Genomic DNA, 20,953 nt, shown 5'->3' on the forward strand with positions numbered 1-20,953 from the left:
TAAAATAGATTCAACAAATGTATGTACCATCATCACAGTTCTATGATTATCCCACAAGAGAATATGACTGTAAGATCATTGAAAGTTGCTATTTCTTCATTACTTATCATAACACTAAGTTATCCTACCTATATGGCAGTGCAGTTGTACCATGTACCACCTGAAGAAATAGTGTACTTTTAGTCCAATAACAGTTGAAGAGCCATATACTTGTCATATTGGATAATAATACAGCTTACAACTCAGGAGACACCTTTACTTGGTAGTGTTGCACAGTTTATTATTTTACCTTCATTACTATTTTCAATGACGATTTCTAAGGACCCAGTGTCTTGTATTGATCGTCTGGAGGTCACCTATTGAAACATATATACAATTAATACATAAACATAATTAAATAAATCAAACACACATGTACATGTATATTCGCTATATGGACAAAAGTATTCAAACGCTTGGCCATTACACCAACAGGGACTGTAATGACATTTAAATACATATACTTTAATATGGAGTTGGTCCCCCTCGTGCAGAGATAACAGCTTCCATCCTTCTTGGATAGCTTTCTACAAGATGTTGGAGTGTTTCTGTGGAAATTTGTGCCCATTCATTCTGTAGAGAGGTCAGACACTGATGTTGGACGAGAAGACCTGGCTCGCAATCTCCATTCCAGTTCATCCCAAAAGTGTTCGATGGGGTTGAAGTCAGGGCTCTGTGCGAGCCAGTAAAGTTTTTCCACACCAAACTGGATCAAACCAGGTCTCTGTAGTCCTTGCTTTGTGCACTGGGGCACAGTCATGTTGGAATAGAAAAGGGCCTTCGCCAAACTGTTGCCACAAAGTTGGAAGCATACCATTGTCCAAAATGACTTGCCATGCTGAAGCATTAAGACTGCCCTTCACTGGAGATAAAGGACCTAACACAAACCCTGAAAAACAGCCCCATGCCATTATCCCTCCTCCACAAAACTTCACAGTTGGCATAATGCAGTCAGACAGGTAACGTTCTCCAGCACCCGCAAAACCCAGACTCGCCCATCTGACTGCCAAACAGAGAAACGTAATTCGTCACTTCACAGAACACGTTTTCACTGCTCCACAGTCCAGTGTCTGTGTGCATAATACCACTTCATCCGATGCATTGTCATTGGTCTTGGTGATGTGAGGCTTGCATGCAGCTGCTTGGCCATGGAAACCCATTCCATTAAGCTCCCGCTGCACAGTTTTTGTGCTTACATTAATGCCAGTGGAAGTTCAGAACTCTTCAGCTATGGAATCAGCAGAGCGTTGGCGGCTTTTATGCACCATGTGCCTTAGCAGTCGTTTGCCTCGCTCTGTGATTTTACATGGTCTTCACAGTACCACGCTTGAAGTCACTGAGCTCTTCAGAATGTGAAGCCATAAATTAAAAAAATAAAATAAAAACAAGAGCATATTGAGAGTGTAAAGACATTGTTTTTCTTTGTCTTTTTTATTGAAGTTAATATTTGGGTGAATTAACCCATACACTATTGTCTACATCTAGGCTAGTACCATTAAAGTGCTTGCATTGCATTTGTGGGCAGTGCAAGTAGTCATAAAACTATTGAAAAACTTAACCAGTGACATCAGTGAGGGAAAAGGTATCTTATTTTAAAGGAAATTGTCCTGTTCTGAATCCTCCAAATGTATTTATTTATTTATTTTAAAAAAAAGTACATTATTAAGAAAAAATTAATTGAGTCACCTCTGGTTTTCCAGTATCTCCTGAATACATCATATACAGTTCCCATTCTTTAAACTTGCTCCCTGGCAGTCCCATGTTATTTTGCGCCCTTTACTAAAAGGAATTAATGGCACATGGACCTACTTCCATAGTAAATGTGAACATTACATAAGTTGTTTTAGGCCTGACTGACAGTAAATGAAAAGATGAGTCTCCTGAAGCTAAGAAGTTGGGAGAAAAAATTAATCAAACATGAAGTTTGCCTCGGAACATGTGTCCAAGGTAGGTGCTCCACTTCTAAAAATAATTTGGCATGATCACTTATCTGTCTGTTGTTACTATACTGAGTGACTTTCCACAAACAGGTCACCACTTGGCTGGAGGAGTTTAAAGACTCTTTTTTGACATCCCTAATAAACTGTTCAGCAACTTTCTACCCCTACAACAGCAGTGTCGCGACCCTACTCAGCCTTATCAAATTTACATTGTTTTCCAGATTCCCCAATGATACCAGTGTGTCACTGTTTTCTGGAATAGTAAAAGTAAACATCTCTACACCTAATTTAACTAAAACATATTGCATCAAGTTTCTCACCAGGTAATGTAGATGCATGAGGTTTGCTTCCTTCTTTAGATCTGTGTGTTTAATGATATATTCCACCTCAACCTCCTGTGTCCCCTCACATGGGAGAACTCTATCCAGCGAGTGGAGCTTCAGGAAGCTATTGCTTTTAGAATAGAAGGGGCTAAGAGTCAGGCTGGCATAACCGTATTCAGCATTAATTATCCCAGAATCAAATGGTGGATATTCCAGGACTGTACGTGCCTTTGAAAAAAAGATAAACATGAGAGAGAAATTTCATTAAAATCTTTATTTATACATAAAAGAAAATTGACTAGTAAAGTTCACATAACTAAATTGTAAATGTTCAAAACAAAATAAACATGAAAGGGAATTTAAGAAAAAAATTGTTTAATTTTGTATTATCATTTAGCACTGTCATACTTTTCATATGATAATAATTTATTAAACAGTGTAGACAAAGATCATCCATACAATATCAAACAAACATTGGAAAAGATTGGCCAAGTAAAATATATTATTGTATACTAATGCATCTTAAACTGCTCACCCCCAGAAATATGCGACCATTCCAGTCAGTTGTATTCAATGTAAAAGATGCTTGACCCTTCTCATTTGTCAATAAGGTCTGATTGATTGAAGCAGCTGTACTTTGAAGATAAACTTTAGTGCCTGATATAGGATTATCACCAGCATCCTCCACTTTAATCTAAAAAAGGAAATAATATTTTAGGATAATTAAAAACACTGTGTTTACACTCATACTAAGTGTACACTCAAAAAAATGTGCATGACAAGGAAAAGTTATTGTAGAAGGCTACAGCAGTCTATAACTCACCAACACACTATATGGGATTCCAGGCTTGTAGTTAGTATCAGCATCAACAAAAGACACCTTGTTGATTACAGCAGATATGCTAGTTGCACTGGATGTTGATAACTGAATTCCTATATGAAGAGGAAACATTTACGATGGGAGATAGATCACAGATCAACATATAGTTGTATCATGATGTGCAAAAATAAGAACTTTGCAATACATTGAAATAAATAAGTTAAGTTTTCCTACAGCACCCATAAATTATATTGAATAGTATTGTCTCATAACATAGAGGTGTATTTGCTTTGGTTGCCATTCACAAAAAAGTGTGGGTAAAATCTACCAGCAAAGCATCCTTCATTAACAAAAAATGTGCACAGCTCTTTATGCATTTGTAAGTTCCAACATCCAGCACTGAACATGCAGTATGTGTGTGAGTGTGTACATGTTTGTGTGGTGATCTTGTGAGTGTTTTTGCATTTCTAGGAGCATACGAAGAAGTTTTTCTCGCTTAACAGCATGGTATAGTCAATTGAAAACAACAAGGTCCTTCTTTAGCATAATCTACATGAACGTGTGTGAGTCTAAAATACTCCTGGGGGTAAATGTATCAAGCTCCGATTTTTTCAGAATTTAAAAATCACGGCAAATCCGGAATATGAGACTCCAAGACACGAAATGTATTAAACTGAATTTTTAACTCTGATCTTCAAAATCGCTGGTCATCTCTCACGATTTGCTGGAATTTCAATCACGCCCTTGTTTAGCCAACTCTCCCATGTTTAGCTAACTCTCCCGTTTAATTCTAAAACATGGACGTCTTGGATTGAGAAATATGGGGGTCATTGTGACCGAAAATAAGAAGACTTCAATCAACATTGACATCTTGGAATCACAAATATGGGGGTCATTGTGACCGAAGAGAAGATGATGTGATTTAAGCATGGACATTTTGGAATACAAATATTTTGGGACATGGATGTCAGGCAAATTTCGATTGAAAGCTGCTGACAAAAGAAGAAGACATCTTATTGGTGAGTATATTGGGCTTTATTATTTTCAATAAATTGATGTTATATTAAAGAGGCTGTGTTATGTTTTTAGTGTTTTCTTTAATTTTTAGTAAAATTTGTGTGGTGGTAAACAGGGTGTGGTGTTTTTTTTTTAACATTTTGTTTTGTGGGACTACAGGTTACAGCCAGCCATGTGTGTCAGGCCGTGTTGGCACTTGTGGTTCTCTAAGTGCCAGCATGACCTGGCTGCCATGGTTATGCTGATGCTTGTACTTATACAAGCATCAGTATGCCAAGACTGTTTATGGCACCTTGGCAGGCTAGGATTTGTAGTTCCACAAAACAAAATGGCATCTGTTTGTTTTTTTTCACTATTTTATCGCCGTTATTACCCTACACCCACCGCCCAGGGGTGTAAGGAGAGCCCTTCTGCTATCAGCACTGGCCTAGTTATTCCTAGAGGGGGGGCTGCACATTTTTCTTTGCAGACCCCACTCCCTAGGTGCTAAACAGCCTGGGGTTGGTATGCTATTATGGCAGGGGGACCCCTGCCACGTGTCCCCCTGATATAGTGCCAACCACCCCAGCTGGTTTGCCTAGTTCTAGCTGCTTAAAAATCGGGGGGATCCCATGCAATTTTTTCCCTGATTTTCATGCAACCAGCAGTAGGCTGGCAACACTAGGGTCAATAGTGGTCGGATGGAGGAACCCACGCATCTTTTTTTTCAACATATCTATTTTTTAACTTTTGACAGCCTCCCGACCTCCCGACCTCCAGCTGTATAGACAGGCAGTGTAACAGTGATGTGTTTGCTAATCTTGCAGCTAGATAGGAGCGTGTTGTATCTAGAGATTTTTAAATCAAACTCGGGAGAGTTTACTTAATCGCAGCTTAGTACATTTGGAGACTTTGATCTCTATCGATTTTGGAAATAGCGATTTTGACAGAAACACATCTCTGGTGATTTTACATCAAATCTCAGGTTAGTACATTGGCGAGTTTCAAATCTCCTGAGAAAATTGCGCGATTTTCAAAATCAGAGCTTGGTACATGTACCCCCTGGAGTATACAAATGAAAACTGCATTTTTCAATAAAAGCATTGTGGTATCTTACATCTGTGACCATTAATTAAGCAAAAAAAAACCTGTGGCTTCACATACACATGGCAAACATTTTTATGGCTTAAAGTCACCAGTGTAACATTCGGTTCCAAAATGTGAAAAGGAAAACAAATTGGGACAAAATACACTTAAGTTTTATTCACAGAAAGCGAAGATATCTCAATCCTTACAAAGAAAACATGCAGACAAAATTGAAGTAATTGAAAACAAAAGGTTGAAAACAAAAGTATGTTCTGCTAGACAGACAAAAGTGACTATTATCATATTACAGAAGTTATTAAAAGGAGAGTGAAGTAAGAAAATGACAAACCAAAAGATTCTTGATATCTCTGAACAGATAAAAACCTTAGAAAAACTTCATAAAAACACTGCTGGCTGAAGATTATGACGAGCTATTCTCAGCCATAGGATAACTAAACTTACTATTATCTGCCCAAGCTAAAATTAACTCAAAAGGCTGAACCAGTCCTTTTACGGAAAGGGGGATAATGCTGACAGGTTACTGGCTTCCAGATTAAGAACTAGGATAACCCAATGTAATGCCCTGCCAGTTAGATCTGCGACTGGTAATTTAATTAAGGACCCCAAACTAATTACTGGTGAATTCCTTAAATTCTATAGTAAGCTTTATAATATTGCCCACACTACAAACATATTTCCTTCAGTTGCTGAATCAACATAAGATTGCCTAGCTCAATGTCATATATGATATCTCGGAACAACCGGCTCACTGCCGGTGCCTGGTGCAGACATCACATAGAAAGAGGTGGCGGAGTTCTCAAAAAACTTAAATCAAATAAAGCCCCCAGTCCAGGTGGCTTCACAGCCTCCTACTACATAAAATGTAATGCTGCCTTTTACCCTCACATGATCTTCCTGGTCAAAATTAATTTGTGCACAGATATTAATGAAGCCTCGGTGGGCTTGGATGAATGCAAAATCTCCTTATTCATTGATAACATCTTGCTCACCTTAACATTCACACACATGTCACTCCCGAACCTCTTTAAGGTCCTATTCTCTTATGGCTATCCATCGGGAAACACGATTAAGTTTTTTAAAATAGATGCTCTCCCCCTCCAATTCCCTCTTTCCACCCTTGAATTCCTCAAATATGACCAATATGCCTATTTCTGTGTTCAATGAAATTAGACATACAAGTTTTTTAAACTATGTGATGTGACTAAAAATAATCATAAACATACCTGTTGCCTCCTCTGTGATAAAGGCCTCTCCCTTCAATTCTCTTCCCATAGAAGACATTCTCAGTTTAAAGGCTTCAGACTTAACTTCTATACTATGACATCCTGATTTATCCAACTAACGGTGAGAGACACACAATTTCATGAGCCTTTACTTAGTATATCACCTTACATTTATTATATTTCCAATTGGTTGCTGCAAAGACAGAGGATTCTTAAAGATGTTGTGCTTCATTTTTGTTTAAAGTGTTACTGCATTTAGTAATACTTGCAAAGGTTTTATTGTAATTAGCCTGTCCAACAATCATTCAGGTATTTTATTAAGATAGAAAAATGCATAGACTCCTTCATTCAAGTGGACTAGTTTAATTTAGATTTGATTGCCCTATCATTACTGTACCTTTTTACATAAAGAAAATGGACAGTGGCCAAAACACTTGTTACCCATTCACTCCAGATGCAATGAACAGTGGCTACCAGTCATATTGAAATAAAGGTTAAGTCCATCAATACATTCTCTCCTACAGATAGTCAACTTACGTTTCCCATCCTTGTGTGTGTTGTTACCATACAGGTAATTGTTTTAATAAATAAAAAAATGTAGTGAGTAGAAGAATAAGGACAAATTGTCTGAAATAAAATAGTATATATATATATATATACATATATATATTGTATCTAGTATGTATGTTGGTGTACAGGTTAGTAAGAAGTAGATGTGTTAAGATATAGTTTTATGCATAAATATATCAATTAGGGAATTAAATAATAAAGCTTAAATGTAGTTAAGTAAAATAGCTTGTATGGAGAGGTATATTTTGTATAATTGCTAGATTTAGTCATTGTGTGCCATAATGGATAGAATTCACATTTAGACACAAAACTGAAAAACTGTGATAATAGAACTGGATTCCCAAACCCAAAAATGCCATTTACACATCAAAAGTCGGTCCCAAAAGATAGACAACGAGGAAGGAAGACAAAATCCAGGAAGCGAGCAGGAGTGTGAATGGAGAGGAGGTTAGAGATATAGGGGCAGAAGAGTGGGAGAGAGCCTTGTAAGTGGTGGTGAGGAGTTTGAAAAGGATTCTGTAGGGGAAGGGAAGCCAGTGTAAGGTGAGGCAGAGAAGGGAGGCAGAGGAGGAGCGGCGTGAGAGGAAGATGAGTCTAGCGGCCGCATTGAGTACAGAGCGGAGGGGGGAGAGATGGGAGTGGGGGAGGCCGGTGAGGAGGAGGTTGCAGTAATCCAGACGGGAGATGAGGAGTGCGTGTATGATGGTCTTGGTGGCATCCTGAGAGAGAAAGGGATGGATGCGGGCGATGTTGCGTAGTTGAACTCCTTGCATTTTGAACTAATTAGTTCAAAATGCAAGGTGTAAGGAGATGGAGTGCGGCAGACAGAATGATTCTATGATAACATCTAACATGTAGCTATGCTGTTTAATTCTTTCAAGAATATAACATGCATATTAACTGGTCAGTGTTGTAATATAGTCTTGTTTTCTGTTTTGTGTTGTGTAAGGAAGTATAAATAATTAGAGGCCTTAGTATCATTGTGCTTTTCATATTTTGTAAACTGTATAGCCTTAAATAAATATTAGTAAAATAGAGCTGTTTGCATGCCAAATTACTTTTTTTTTGGAATCATTAAAACTATAGGTATATAGCATAACTGCATACAAATATATTTATGGCAGATTGTAAAGGTTTGGACAGAATTCCGCAAAGTCAATGAGCTAAGATATATATCGGTGTGTATTGTATATTTAGTATTGCATAGATATTTTTCTTGGACCGTAGGGAAATAGATTCCCTTTTAAAAACACATGAGCCAATCATATGCACATATGTGATAAATGTGTTTATATAATATATGATTGCATTAGAAGTAATTTTAGTTTTATGAGCCAAACCAATTTCAAGCTTGTTATAATATATCTGCAGACCTATAGGTGTGACTTATAAGGTATATCTATATAGATAGAGATATATATTAATACTTATATGTTAAATAGAAATTATAAATATATATATATTAATAAAGATTTCGTTAACAGTATTTAAGATAACATGTATACATTGATTTTATGTTGCACTGTAAAATGTTCTGAAAGAACTTTAGCCTCCTTGTGATAACTACAAGGTCTGTCTCAATTGCATTTTTCTTAAATAGTGTGCTAATACCGACAATTTATGTTACAGGTTCCATGACTATGCACTCAGAGGGTCAACTAACACTCTCTGGAAGTGTTATTGAGTCTGGAACTCTAGATCACATTAATGAACTGGAAGGAAGGTTACCATAGCTAACTTAATCATCAGTGATTAGTTTTTTTTTCTGAAAACCATTTTGCAAGCCTGGTATGTCCAGTCTTTGTGAAGCTACTATGAGCTGAGGGTCCAGAAGTCACAATGTCTCGGTCCTTGTCTAGCCCCCAAAGAGGTAAGGGCTGCTAATTGGGTAGCCAGCAGAAGTGTCTCCTTCCTTGTACCCAGAAGCCATGAGCTTGGGAGCAAGCGCCAGAATTAAAAGCTGGGCTGAGAATCAAGAATGGAGACTCAGTGGTGAAGTTGTAAGTAAGAACAGACTAGGAATTTCAGGCCCTTTTGGACAAATGAAGAAAGGAGTCTACAACAAATGACAGCGAGGACCAGTTGAAGCGTACTACTACCTATCTGTGCCCGAGGCGGATACCCCAGTGTTTGACTATAAATAGAAACCAGTATAGTATTATACTGTCTTGCCTGTGTGATATTTTACTGTTATAGTGTGATTGTTAATCCTTTGTTTAAAAGTACTTTTGGTGAAGGTGTTTTATGTGTATTTATAATTCACTTTGCAGTATATAGTGATATTCATAAAATATCCCTCTTTTAACACCGATTTCAATGTAAGGGATTTCAGTGTAATTACTGCACATCATCACCTTTGCTAATTCTGCTGCTTTATAAACCTATAAAAAGGATAATTTGGTGAGAGTTTGGTAGAGTCATAGTCCTTTGAGCACTGTATAGAGGTTATGCATATTAAACAGCCATAACAACAGACTCCTGTTTATATGGCTCCAGAGAGGGAAATATAATGGGTGTAAGCAGGTGCATTGGATTTATGTAAGCTCTTGGCTTATGTAGCATACTATAGACAGTTATAATAACAAAATAATGTACACACACAAGTTGCTTATTATTATTTGAGATTAGAAGCCAGATAGGCCTAAATAATAAAGACATGTATTCATAATTAACTACACATAATGGTTTAACAGGTACAGTGTAGAAGGAAAGGGACCCAAGAGGGGGGGGGGGGGGTTTAGTCCAAATAAGGTAAATTTGAAAAATGCAACATAATACTATTTATGAGGCTGACCCCAAACATGGTTCGAAACTCTTTAATTTTTTATGCTTTTTTAAATTATTCATAATACACTGTAACAATGTAGAGTTGTAACCATTCTTTTGACCTTACCTTTCCATTGAAATTAACGCAAATATCAGAAACTGTGTCATCAATCCCCCTCCACCAATATCTATGAGCACTTTGGCACACACTAGCCTTATAATCCCCTTGGACTGGTTTCCCATATGTGTACCTAAGAGGGATTGGAGAAAAATAATACCAAAATATGAATATACCAAAAAATACTAAACATTCCCACTCTGTCACTATGATTAGCTTTCATGTATAAAATAAAGTACAATGTGTTCCCTTTCATCTTGCATTATATGGTAAGAAATGCACCAGAATACATAGGTGAATTACTGAAAGAGTAATATAATAATAAAATTAAATTAGAATTAAAATAACTAACAACAATGTGGGATCATACTATACGCCCACAGGGCCTTCCTCTTAATTGATATTTAAAAAGTGCTGACATCAGCTCTATACAAGTGTCATAGGATGAACAGATGATACATAAACATCTTAATAGACAAGGTAATCAGAAACAATATAAAAAAGGAAAGTCAGGAGAGTCGCACTGTGCTTCACCCCTTCCCCCTTTAAACCTGCTGCTTACTCAGGAGAGGACTCTTCTCTACCCAAGTTTTGCTATGGGGCATGTAGATGCACTTTCCCTGCCCCTGGAAAGGAACAAAAGTTAAATGAGACTTACAATAGGTAAGACATGGTATGCTAAAGAATATTTCCCCTTTTCTGCTGAACTTGTACCGCTTACATTATTAATAATAATAATAATAATAATAATAATAATAATAATTGTAAACTTCATACCACCCACTATTAAATAGCAATTCCATATGATGTCCTTGAATGACCTAATGTGAAACATTTATGAAACCTGTTTCACTGTTAACTTTTATCGCCTATAACCCCCAAATATATATATTTTTTTTTCTTAACTGCATCAGAATTATGACTTTTTTTTATGATGGCAGCTTTGTACACAAACTTTGCAGAGGACTTCATATGTCCAGCCCAGTATGATAGAGCAGAAGCGAATAGTACCATTCTTGCTATAGAATTACACTGCTGGGCAGTGCTGTCCAGCTTCTCCCCTATTTCCTACATAAATATTCAATATGTAAAGATTTATGGTTGCCCAATTGGACAATCACTTTAATGTTTTGTGGCCTTTTTAAGAAACTCCTAAGAACTGGAAATCCCCCGAAAACGGCAGATAAGTGCATTAATAGATAACACTGTTATATATATTAAAATACCGCTGACATCTGCTGCAGTCCCAATGTCTTCATACACAAAAGCAATCCCCATAGTTTCTATGGGGTTTTGATAATGTGACTTAAATCCCACCCCACAAGCTCGCTGCCTAGGTGTAATCCTTGACTCACACCTATCCTTTGTTCCCCACATTGACTCTATATCTAAATCATGTTATATACATCTAAAGAACATTTCCATAATTTGAACATATCTCACGCAAGACACTGCAAAAACCTTAATTCATGCACTTATCATCTCCCGCATTGACTATTGCAATTCCCTCCTTACTAGTCTTCCCCAAAACAGACTCAAACCCCAACAATCTATTTTGCACACTGCGGCAAGACTGATTTTCCTTGCAAATCGTTATTCCTCTGTTGAATCACTCTGTATGTTTCTACACTGGCTGCCTGTTTTCTACCGAATCCAATATAAAATACTTTAACTAACCTACAAGGCCATCAACAAAGCTGCACCAACATACATCTCCTCTCTTGTCTCAAAATATCTTCCAACTCGGCAACTCCGTTCTGCACAAGATCTGCGTCTTTCATCCACCCTCATTACATCCTCCCATTCCCGGTTACAGGACTTTTTTCGGGCTGCACCCACTCTATGGAATTCTCTCCCTCGCACAATAAGACTATCCTCTGGTCTACAAACTTTCAAGCGTTCTCTGAAAACCTACCTCTTCATACAAGCTTATAATATTCCTCAACCACCCTCTTAACCTCACTACCTTACCCTATTACCACACGTTACACAATTTCACACAAGACAACTACCCCCTGACCAACATTGTTGTGTGACAGGATCATTTAGCCTATGAGTCACTTTTATCTTTGCAGCCTGGCTGGGCCGAAATGCAAAATGTAGACTTAGCCTTGGCCTCATGTGTCAAACTCCCATTGTCCCATAGATTGTAAGCTTGCGAGCAGGGCCTTCTCACCTCTTTGTCTGTTTTACCCAGTTTATTTTTTAGTTTACTATGTTTGTTCTCAATTGTGAAGCTCTACGGAATATGTTGGCGCTATATAAATAAATGATGATGATGATGATGATAGTTTCTATGGGGACTGCTAATTTGCGTTATTTACCAAGTTAAGAAAATGAAAGATTTTCGAAACTTGTCCCCGCTGGCTAACGCCATTGAAGCTTACGGGCACAGTATTGCGGTAGAGGGATCTTCAGATCTCTTGCCAAAACTTACCTGGTTTCCCCTCCAGTTACTATCGCAAAGGTCACGCATACGCAAAGCCAACTTTGCGATATTAAGTGGAGTTTTAAGGTAAGTATAGTCACTGCTGGGACTGCCTCCTGTCGGATGTTCCGGATGACTCTGTGACGGGATGATTTTTTGTTACATGACCCTGAAATATCATCTGTCATCATTGCGATGACAGATGATAATCAACGGGGAAAAACCCTGATAATGAATAAATATGCCCCTTAAAGTTTACATATGACACTGAAGCTACCATTAATCAGTTTTAGCTGGAGGAATACATTAGAGCATTGGTTCCCAAACTGTGCGCCTAGGCTCCCTTGGGTGCCTTGGCGATCTCACAGGGGTGCCTCGGCCAGGGCCAGTGGTAAGCAAGGCGGGGGACTACTTGGTAATTATTTTGGCTTAGGGGTGCCTTGAAAAATTTATGGAGACCCTAAGGGTGCCTGGAACTGAAAAAGTTTGGGATCCACTGCATTAGAGTAATGTTAAATGTTAGCAGAGTTTAAAAATTTGGATATATGGACTTTGCTCATAAAGGACTGCATTTGACATCAAGATCTTCCTAGGTCAGGAACCTGACATCACTACTATGCTATTGGGGAACTTGACATTTTCACTGTAAATCTCTCAAGGAGATGACATACGACTTGCCTCCATTCCTTCTTTACATCATGACACTGTCCCCTGTCACATGCTACCCTGCCCTCACATACATAATACATGACTGGACATAAACACACAGTCATTACGTCCCAAAAGATAGCATACTGATTGATATTCTCTATCAGCGGAGCAGGGGCGAATGTAGGATTTAGAAGGGGGGTTTTCGCCCCCCCCCCCCGGAAAAAAAAAAAAATATTGCGAGAGGGAGCTCCTGCGCATACGCAGCAGCTCCATTTCGGTGAGTCTGAATTCTACAGCAGCCACGGCGCTGTCAAGCAGCATCCGCGGCAGTGCTGTATTATACTACAATATAGCACTGCCGCGGACGCTTCTTTGACAGCGCCGCGGCTGTTGTACAGTACCGTTGGTTCGCGGAGGGGTTTCTGGAGAACCAGAAACCCCCCCTGCGTGCGCCACTGCGGAGGGCAAAACTCGAATCAGCAGACTATTTTAAAGGCAAAAAAAATGCAGGTGACCTAGCCCAAACTAGCCCTCTATGGAACCGGACCGGCGGGCAGATGCCCCCCTGCCCTCCAGCCAGCCCCTGTTCTCTATGTTTTTAAAAAAATTCCAATGATCTTGTTGGAAAGTTATTCTATCTCTACCCACTTCAAAATTAGGATGTGCAGATGAAGAGTTAATATAATATGGTGCATATATCCCATTCACAGCTTTAGTTAATATGATAACTTGGTGTGGCCACAAGATAAATCCCACATGTGGCCAGTCTCTCACTGGGGCTATTTTTCAAGAGTTTAATGGCATCCTTTACACATATATCTTAGCTCACCCATTCAAAAAGTGATTAACATGAAAAAACAGTCAGTATTTAACTTATGTGCAAAACAGAACACTCATTTGCACCCCTTCCATTGTAACATGGTTTTGTCCAGGAGACTGAAATAAGGATCCTCTTCATTTAAGATCCTTAATGAATCAGGCCCTAAGTGACTCGGGAATCAAAACATCGAAATTTTGGGTTCATGGCCAGGAAACTCCCCAGACCTTAATCCCATTGTGATCAATCCTCAAGAGACAGGTGGACAAACAAAAACCCACAAATTCTGACAATCTCCAAGCATTGATTAGTCAAGAATGGGCAGTCAGTATGTGGCCCAGAAGTTGAATGACAGCATGCCAGGGCGAATTGCAGAGGTCTTCAAAAAGAAGGGTTAACACTGCAAATATTGACTCTTTGCAAAAACTTAATGTAATAGCAACCTTTGACACTTATGAAATGCTTGTAATTGTACTTCAGTATACCATAGCAACATCTGACAAAAAGGTCTAAAAACACTGAAGCAGCAAAGTTTGTAAAAACCAATACTTGTGTCATTCTCAAAACTTTTGGCCATGACTGTGTTATATTTATCTTATATAGGTTTCAGCACCATTTCACATATTGAATTTTAGACTCACCTGCCACATATTTTAGCTGTGAAGCTTTCACAGTTAAACATAACAAACTTGGGGAACTGGAAGGTGACCTCAAATTTTGGAAGCACTGTAAATATATATTGGATATGAATTAGACAATAAACAGCAAACCTGTTCTAAACATTGGATATTGGGAAGTTTCCTCACCATATTTCTCTACAGTGAAGGTATATACTGTGTCCTTCACCTTTATGGAATATTCCCCCAGCTGGGGCTCAGATGTGAGAGTAAGGGAGAGCTCAGCAATTCCCTGCTTGAGGCTCACATTCAGCCACTGACCAATCCGATTCTTTTCTGGATCCTAAGACAGGAGACAAGCTGGCTGTATGAACTTTTTTTTTATACAAAGTTACATTTGATGCCAAGTGCACAGGTCACTGCCTCCCTCATCTTCTAAAATTACTACTGTGCTTCTGTGAGTGTTTCGATGATCTGATTGGATTCAGATTGTTATATCACTACTAACTTCAAAATTGGGACACATGGGTATGCAGAAGATTACGATTGATAATAAAAAATGTTTCTGGGTCTAACAAACATACCTTGAAACCTTCAGAAGTAGCTGAAGAATCACAGCTTAAGCATGCTGTACAATATACAATATACAATATACATGTACAACTTTACATTTTTTAGAAGGAAACAAAAAGATACTTTAATCAGAATACACGGCACCAATATATTTATTGCTCATACATAACATTCACATACACTGTTCAAGCAATATGTTTTAATATACAATATATATTACTAACACAAATATTTCATAGTTGCTTGATAAAAAGTATTATAATTCACCCTCAACCTCAAATTTTTTAAGCGTCCACTCAAAACTCACCTATCCACGCCCACCTACCTCGTCCCATCCTAAGACAATTCCATCCTCACGCTCTACCCGCATCCTCCTATCCTCCCCCACACAAATTATTATCTCTATTTGTTACCGCAACCCAACCTAAACAACTCCCTCCTCTCACTTCACTACAACTTCCCTCCACCCAATCATCTCTGTGTACTTCTCTTCTCTTCTTGAATATTAACTCTCAAAGTTTGGCCCACTCTACCGTCTATCTCCTCATCCTCTTTTAAGGTTTCCTTTGTTCTGGTTGTGTCTTCTTATGTAGTTGCATTCTTTATTGTCTCTTCTTGATTTTTACTGAATCTATTGTTTTTCTTGCCCCTAAATTAACTGTATTTTGTTCTGCTTATATTTTTGTTGATTGTGCAGCGTTGCAGATTTTGTGACATCTTAAAACTAAACTAGGATGATGATGATGATGATGATGTTGTATCAAATGATATATATGGTTAATATTAAACCAAAATCACAAACTGTATCACCATATTCTACATGTGTTTGGCTCAGTAGAAACCTCTGCTTTTATGCATTAGCTTATCATATGCTGTAATACATAATGGATGTGGAATAATGGATAGCTATATGTGATGAAAGAAAGAAAAATACAAGTAACATATGTTAATGGCTAATTGAAAAACAAGAAAACATTACATGGAAACCTTGTGACACAGTGAGACCCATTCACTATCCATGAATTTACAAATTTAGCTAAAAATGCAAAATGTATAACTATATACATTGAATATTTAGCACATAAGGACAACGACATAGCACATAAGGACAACGACATAGCACTTATAAGTCTATCCCCTATTTCCAAAGGTATCAGTTATTTTGAATGTTTCAATTATTAGAATTCAGGATCCTGATTATCATAGAACACTGGTTCAAAACCTTTTCAAATTGTGATATATCTGCAGGGCCGGATTAAGGAAAGGGAGGCCCACGGTCTAAGGGTACTGTGAGGGCCCCCACCATGAGCCCCCCCATGACCCCTTCCCCAACGTGATGCTTACCTCCTTCCATTGTTCCACTCCCTGTAGTGCTTCCACGGCACGCTGTAATCTCCTTACTGAGGAGATCTATGAGTCTATGAGATCTGAGACTATGACTCATAGTCTCACTCTCACGAGATCTCCTCAGGAAGGAGATTACTGCACACCACGTAAGTACTACAGTGACAGTAGGCAGCTAACAGCATAATATTTGCTGTTAGCTGCCTGTCATTCTCCTTGAACAGGTGACAGTCGGAGCCGGGGCCGGACGCACCCGATCCGATGAATGGCGGCAGGTCCCTCAGCTGCCGGAGGCCCCTGGGCTGTAGCCCCTTTAACCCTATTGTTAATCCGGCTCTGTATATCTGCAGACATATTTGTCTCTTGTTTCTTTCATTCATACCTCACCTGTTTTGAAATATTGTGAATCTGGAATCTGGGATTTCTTCCACCGCCCAATTAAAATATAATTCACATATCATGTTCAATGCCCAGATATATTTTTTATAGTAAATTTTGTCCCTACCAGACTTAAATTCTTGTGACATATTCAAACTAATACTCTGTGTCCTTACACACTGGTTGGGAATCACTTGTCTAGAAGAATTAGTCAATATATATAGTTTTTCTACACATATATATAGTTTTTCTATTTCGTGTCTGCATTTATTTTGTCTACATTGTATGTCTCTGTTTTATGTTTGTCCTGTTCCCCTACTGTACGGTGCTGAAAAGCACTGTGGCACCTTAGTTATCAATAACAATAATAATAATTTTGTGTCCACTCAACAAGAATCTGCCTAATAGTATTATTTGGGAACATTTGCCTGAGAAGTGTTCAATGTATAATTTTCTTGCTGATATTATCACAGAAAGATACCCAGTACATGGTTTATCTTATCATCTAAAACAGTGCATGATTACTTTGCTTAAAACAAACTTTAAATATATTGTACCTGTAATTCTACAACAGGGAGCTGAAAAAGAAGGAAACAAAAATATTTTTTAGAAGTTTACAATTCTTAAACGTACATATATGAAACACTTTTCTTATTGCTTCTGAAAATTCTGCAATGAAATATCATTAAATTTACTGTGTAACACTGCTATGTGTGTTGCAAAGCTGGCTATATGGTCAATTTGATTATATATATATATATATATATATATATATATATATATATATATGTGTGTGTGTGTATATATATATATATATATATATATATATATATATATATGTGTATGTATATTTATATTTATTAAATTATCTGAATGAAATCTGTGTATTTTAATTGTCCGATTGTGCATAACCCAGATACAAATCATTATGTACATGAGATAATTGTTTCTTAGGTTATCGGACAATTATTGGAATCATTAAAGATTGTGATGTTTCATATTTACCAAACTTTTCCATGAATCCAACTGACCAGAAATTAAATCAGTGCTCGAAAATGGAAAACCAAAAAATACTGTTTCCAGAATTATTATAAATTGCCTGTGTTTATGTGCTGTTTATATGCAGTTGATTTAGCTACATATCCAAACTCATTCCACTTGAGACTTAATTTGTAGCAAAAGTAATACCTCAACCTATACCTTTAGAGAGTTTTATTATCCACGTAGAATTATTTGTTTTATTGCTCCTAATAAGGCAACAGATCTGCTGTGCATTTAGAATGGTACACAATGCACAACAATGAGTATCTATTGTTGTATCTAACAGCATTTTTGTTGTATCTAACAGTATCTAACACCTTCCTTTCTTTTGCCCCCCACATTCAATCCCTTGCCCAATCCTATTGCTTCCAACTTCACAACATTGCCGGCATCCGGTCCTTCCTATCTCAGGATTCCATCAAAACCATTATACATACACTCATCATTTCCCATCTTGACTATTGTAAACTTCTTCTTACCGGCCTTCCCCGCGCCCACCACGCCGCCCTTCATTCTATACTCAATGCGGCTGCATAACTTATCTTCCTTTCACACCATTTTTCTTCTGCCTCCCCACTCTGCCTTACCTTACACTGGCTCCCTTTCCCCTGCAGAATCCTTTTTAAACTCCTTACCCTCACCTACAAGGCCCTCTCCCACTCCACTGCCCCTTATATCTCCAATCTCCTCTCCATTCACACTCCGACCCGTAACCTGAGATCGACCAATGACCGTTGCCTCTCTTTTACTCATATCACCTCATCCCATTCCAGAATCCAAGACTTCTTCTGAGCTGCCACCCTGCACTAGAGTCACCTCTCATGCTCCATCTGATTGTCCCCTAATTTGTGCTCTTTTAAACGGGCACTTAAAACTCACCTCTTCCTAAAGCCTACCAGCCATCCACTTAACCCTCTCTCCATCCTAATTTTTGCTCCTTGAAATGGGCACTTAAAACTCACCTTTTCTTCAAAGTCTACCCATCCTCATTATCATCACCTCTCTCTTCCCAGCCCCTCTACTCCTCCTACACTTCATCCTCTCTACTGACTCCCATTGTGCTAGCTGTCTGTTTTCCCTCCCTTTAGGATGTAAGCTCTTACGAGCAGGGCCCTCTCTCCTCCTGTACTTATACCTACTCTTCTGCTCCAACTTCACTATAATTGCTGTGCCTGGAGCTTCTGAGGTCATGGTATTACTAGTTTATTGTTCTGTACTGTCTTTCCTGTATGGTCTACTGTTTGTACTCTGTACAGCGCTGCAGAAATCTTGTGACTCCTTGTAAATAGAGGATAATAATAACAGCAATACAGCAATAAACAAATCTGCCTGGACAAAAGATTTCTCTGCAAGTAGAAATCCACTATAAACTGAAAGAATGAGAATATGTGTGATTCATATTTTTTTACTTCTCGTGTTATTTCAGACTTACCAAAATGTTTTTGGGTTTTAAATCTTCATCAAGGGACAGGATTCTGAATCGCACTGCAAAAGTAGAAAATATATCGCTTGAATATATCACTTTGCTACACACTATTTAAATTGTTTTCAAAGCATTTCAAGATCGACTGATACTTTATCAACTAACAAACGTTTTATGTGTCAACTTCATAGATGGGAAAAGATTTATTTTTAGTCACGCTCTCACTGTTCAGATTGTTTGTCTAGTGATTAAACTATATTATTTTAGAAATACTGTTTAGACATATATTATTTTATAAAGAGATAAGAGGTCTATTTATCAAAAACCTTACAAAATATATATTTTATATTGCTTATTTATTAATAAAATATTACCAGTGGAGCTGAGCAGAACTGGTTGGCTGACAGTAGTAAGAGGAGGCTGGCAGGTAGCTGTAAGCCTCTGTGAATGTATGAGCTGGTATGTGCACAGGAACTGGAAGCCCAGTGTTGAGCTTCCAACTCCAGATTCATGACAAAAAGACATAATAAAGTTAAACAAAAAAAAAGGACAAAATGATTTGTTGTAATTATAAAGCAATTTTTCTTGCACTGACCCCACAGCCACAATTTGCAGATCACTGCATCAAAAGTAAAAGGTATATGAGAATAAAACAACAGTAGGTAGATTCCTTTTAATTATGGGAGTGGTAAAAATGTAAAACATTAAATTACATTCTATAGGTTCTAGATTCTCATGTTTGACCTCCTTTTGCAAATGACAGAAAAATGCAATTTTAAGCACAAAGGGCCTGATTCACTAAGGATCTTAACTTGAGAAACTTCTCATTTCAGTCTCCTGGACAAAACCATGTTACAATGCAAGGGGTGCAAATTAGCATTCTGTTTTGCACATAAGTTAAATACTGACTGTTTTTTCATGTAGCACACAAATACTTGATAGCTTATTTGTACACTAGGCATAGAGTCAACTATTTAGTTGGTCTCTGATTACATTTGGTACTGTATTGTGCTATTTTTATTCATTTTCTATATGCTTCAAGTGCCGGCTAATTCCACTCAGCATACGCAGGAGTTGACATCACCGGATCAATCTGGAAGTAAATAATTGACTCTGTTGGAATCCTACGGTCTCTTCATACCCCTCTCTCCGCTTGGAGCTTTCTTCCACCACAGATAGTGGTGGGTCAGGCGGCTACACACACAGCTGTGAACCGCGGATTACACAAGGACCATCATCTGATGCAGTGCGTGAATTTATCCGTGAGAGTATTCCGCTAAAGCCTAAAAGGCTACACTATTATTCACCCACGATTCTAGTCTGCATCATGAAGAAGTGGGACTCCAATCTATAACCATCGGACACACAGTGATCTTAAGGAGATGATTCTCTAATGGTATAAATTAACGGGTGTGTAGAACGACGCATCTAATTCCAATCAGAGACAGTGAGTATTACAACATATCTTACTCATTTATGTGTCTTTCTCCATCTATGAGCCAAGCGGGGTATGAAGTGGAATACACTTTTCATGGTGAACTAATACTATAAAACTAACTGGAAGCGGAGGTTTCAGATTATCTTTACTCCGTACGGAGCTATACATATGGCTATATAGATATTATTATCCATCGGAAAAAGTCTTTTATTATTATATGTGGACTAACAACTACGGCAATAATCAGCATTTTTTTCTGGGAGGAATTTGCAGAGCAATGCTCAATTCTTATATATTTTTTGACCACAATATTGGCTACAAGGTATACAGCTGTTATACAT

The 20,953-nt window shown here is 38.0% G+C and overlaps 1 protein-coding gene across 2 annotated transcripts in view; it reads right to left on the reverse strand.

The window, feature by feature from the left end:
* LOC142160954 (alpha-2-macroglobulin-like protein 1) overlaps nt 1-20,953 on the reverse strand; it is a 70,704-nt gene that overhangs the window by 44,731 nt on the left and 5,020 nt on the right. For both annotated transcript variants that reach the window (XM_075216095.1, XM_075216094.1), the window contains exons 4-13: nt 19,184-19,236; nt 17,268-17,288; nt 14,605-14,758; nt 14,440-14,524; nt 9,912-10,035; nt 6,449-6,563; nt 3,126-3,235; nt 2,838-2,996; nt 2,300-2,530; nt 290-356 (exon numbers count right to left, since the gene is read on the reverse strand). In XM_075216095.1, coding sequence (XP_075072196.1) covers nt 290-356; nt 2,300-2,530; nt 2,838-2,996; nt 3,126-3,235; nt 6,449-6,563; nt 9,912-10,035; nt 14,440-14,524; nt 14,605-14,758; nt 17,268-17,288; nt 19,184-19,236 — 1,119 coding nt within the window. The remainder of the gene's footprint in view (nt 1-289; nt 357-2,299; nt 2,531-2,837; nt 2,997-3,125; nt 3,236-6,448; nt 6,564-9,911; nt 10,036-14,439; nt 14,525-14,604; nt 14,759-17,267; nt 17,289-19,183; nt 19,237-20,953) is intronic.

This window comes from Mixophyes fleayi, chromosome 6 (assembly GCF_038048845.1).
Source record: "Mixophyes fleayi isolate aMixFle1 chromosome 6, aMixFle1.hap1, whole genome shotgun sequence".
Lineage (NCBI taxonomy): Eukaryota > Metazoa > Chordata > Amphibia > Anura > Limnodynastidae > Mixophyes > Mixophyes fleayi.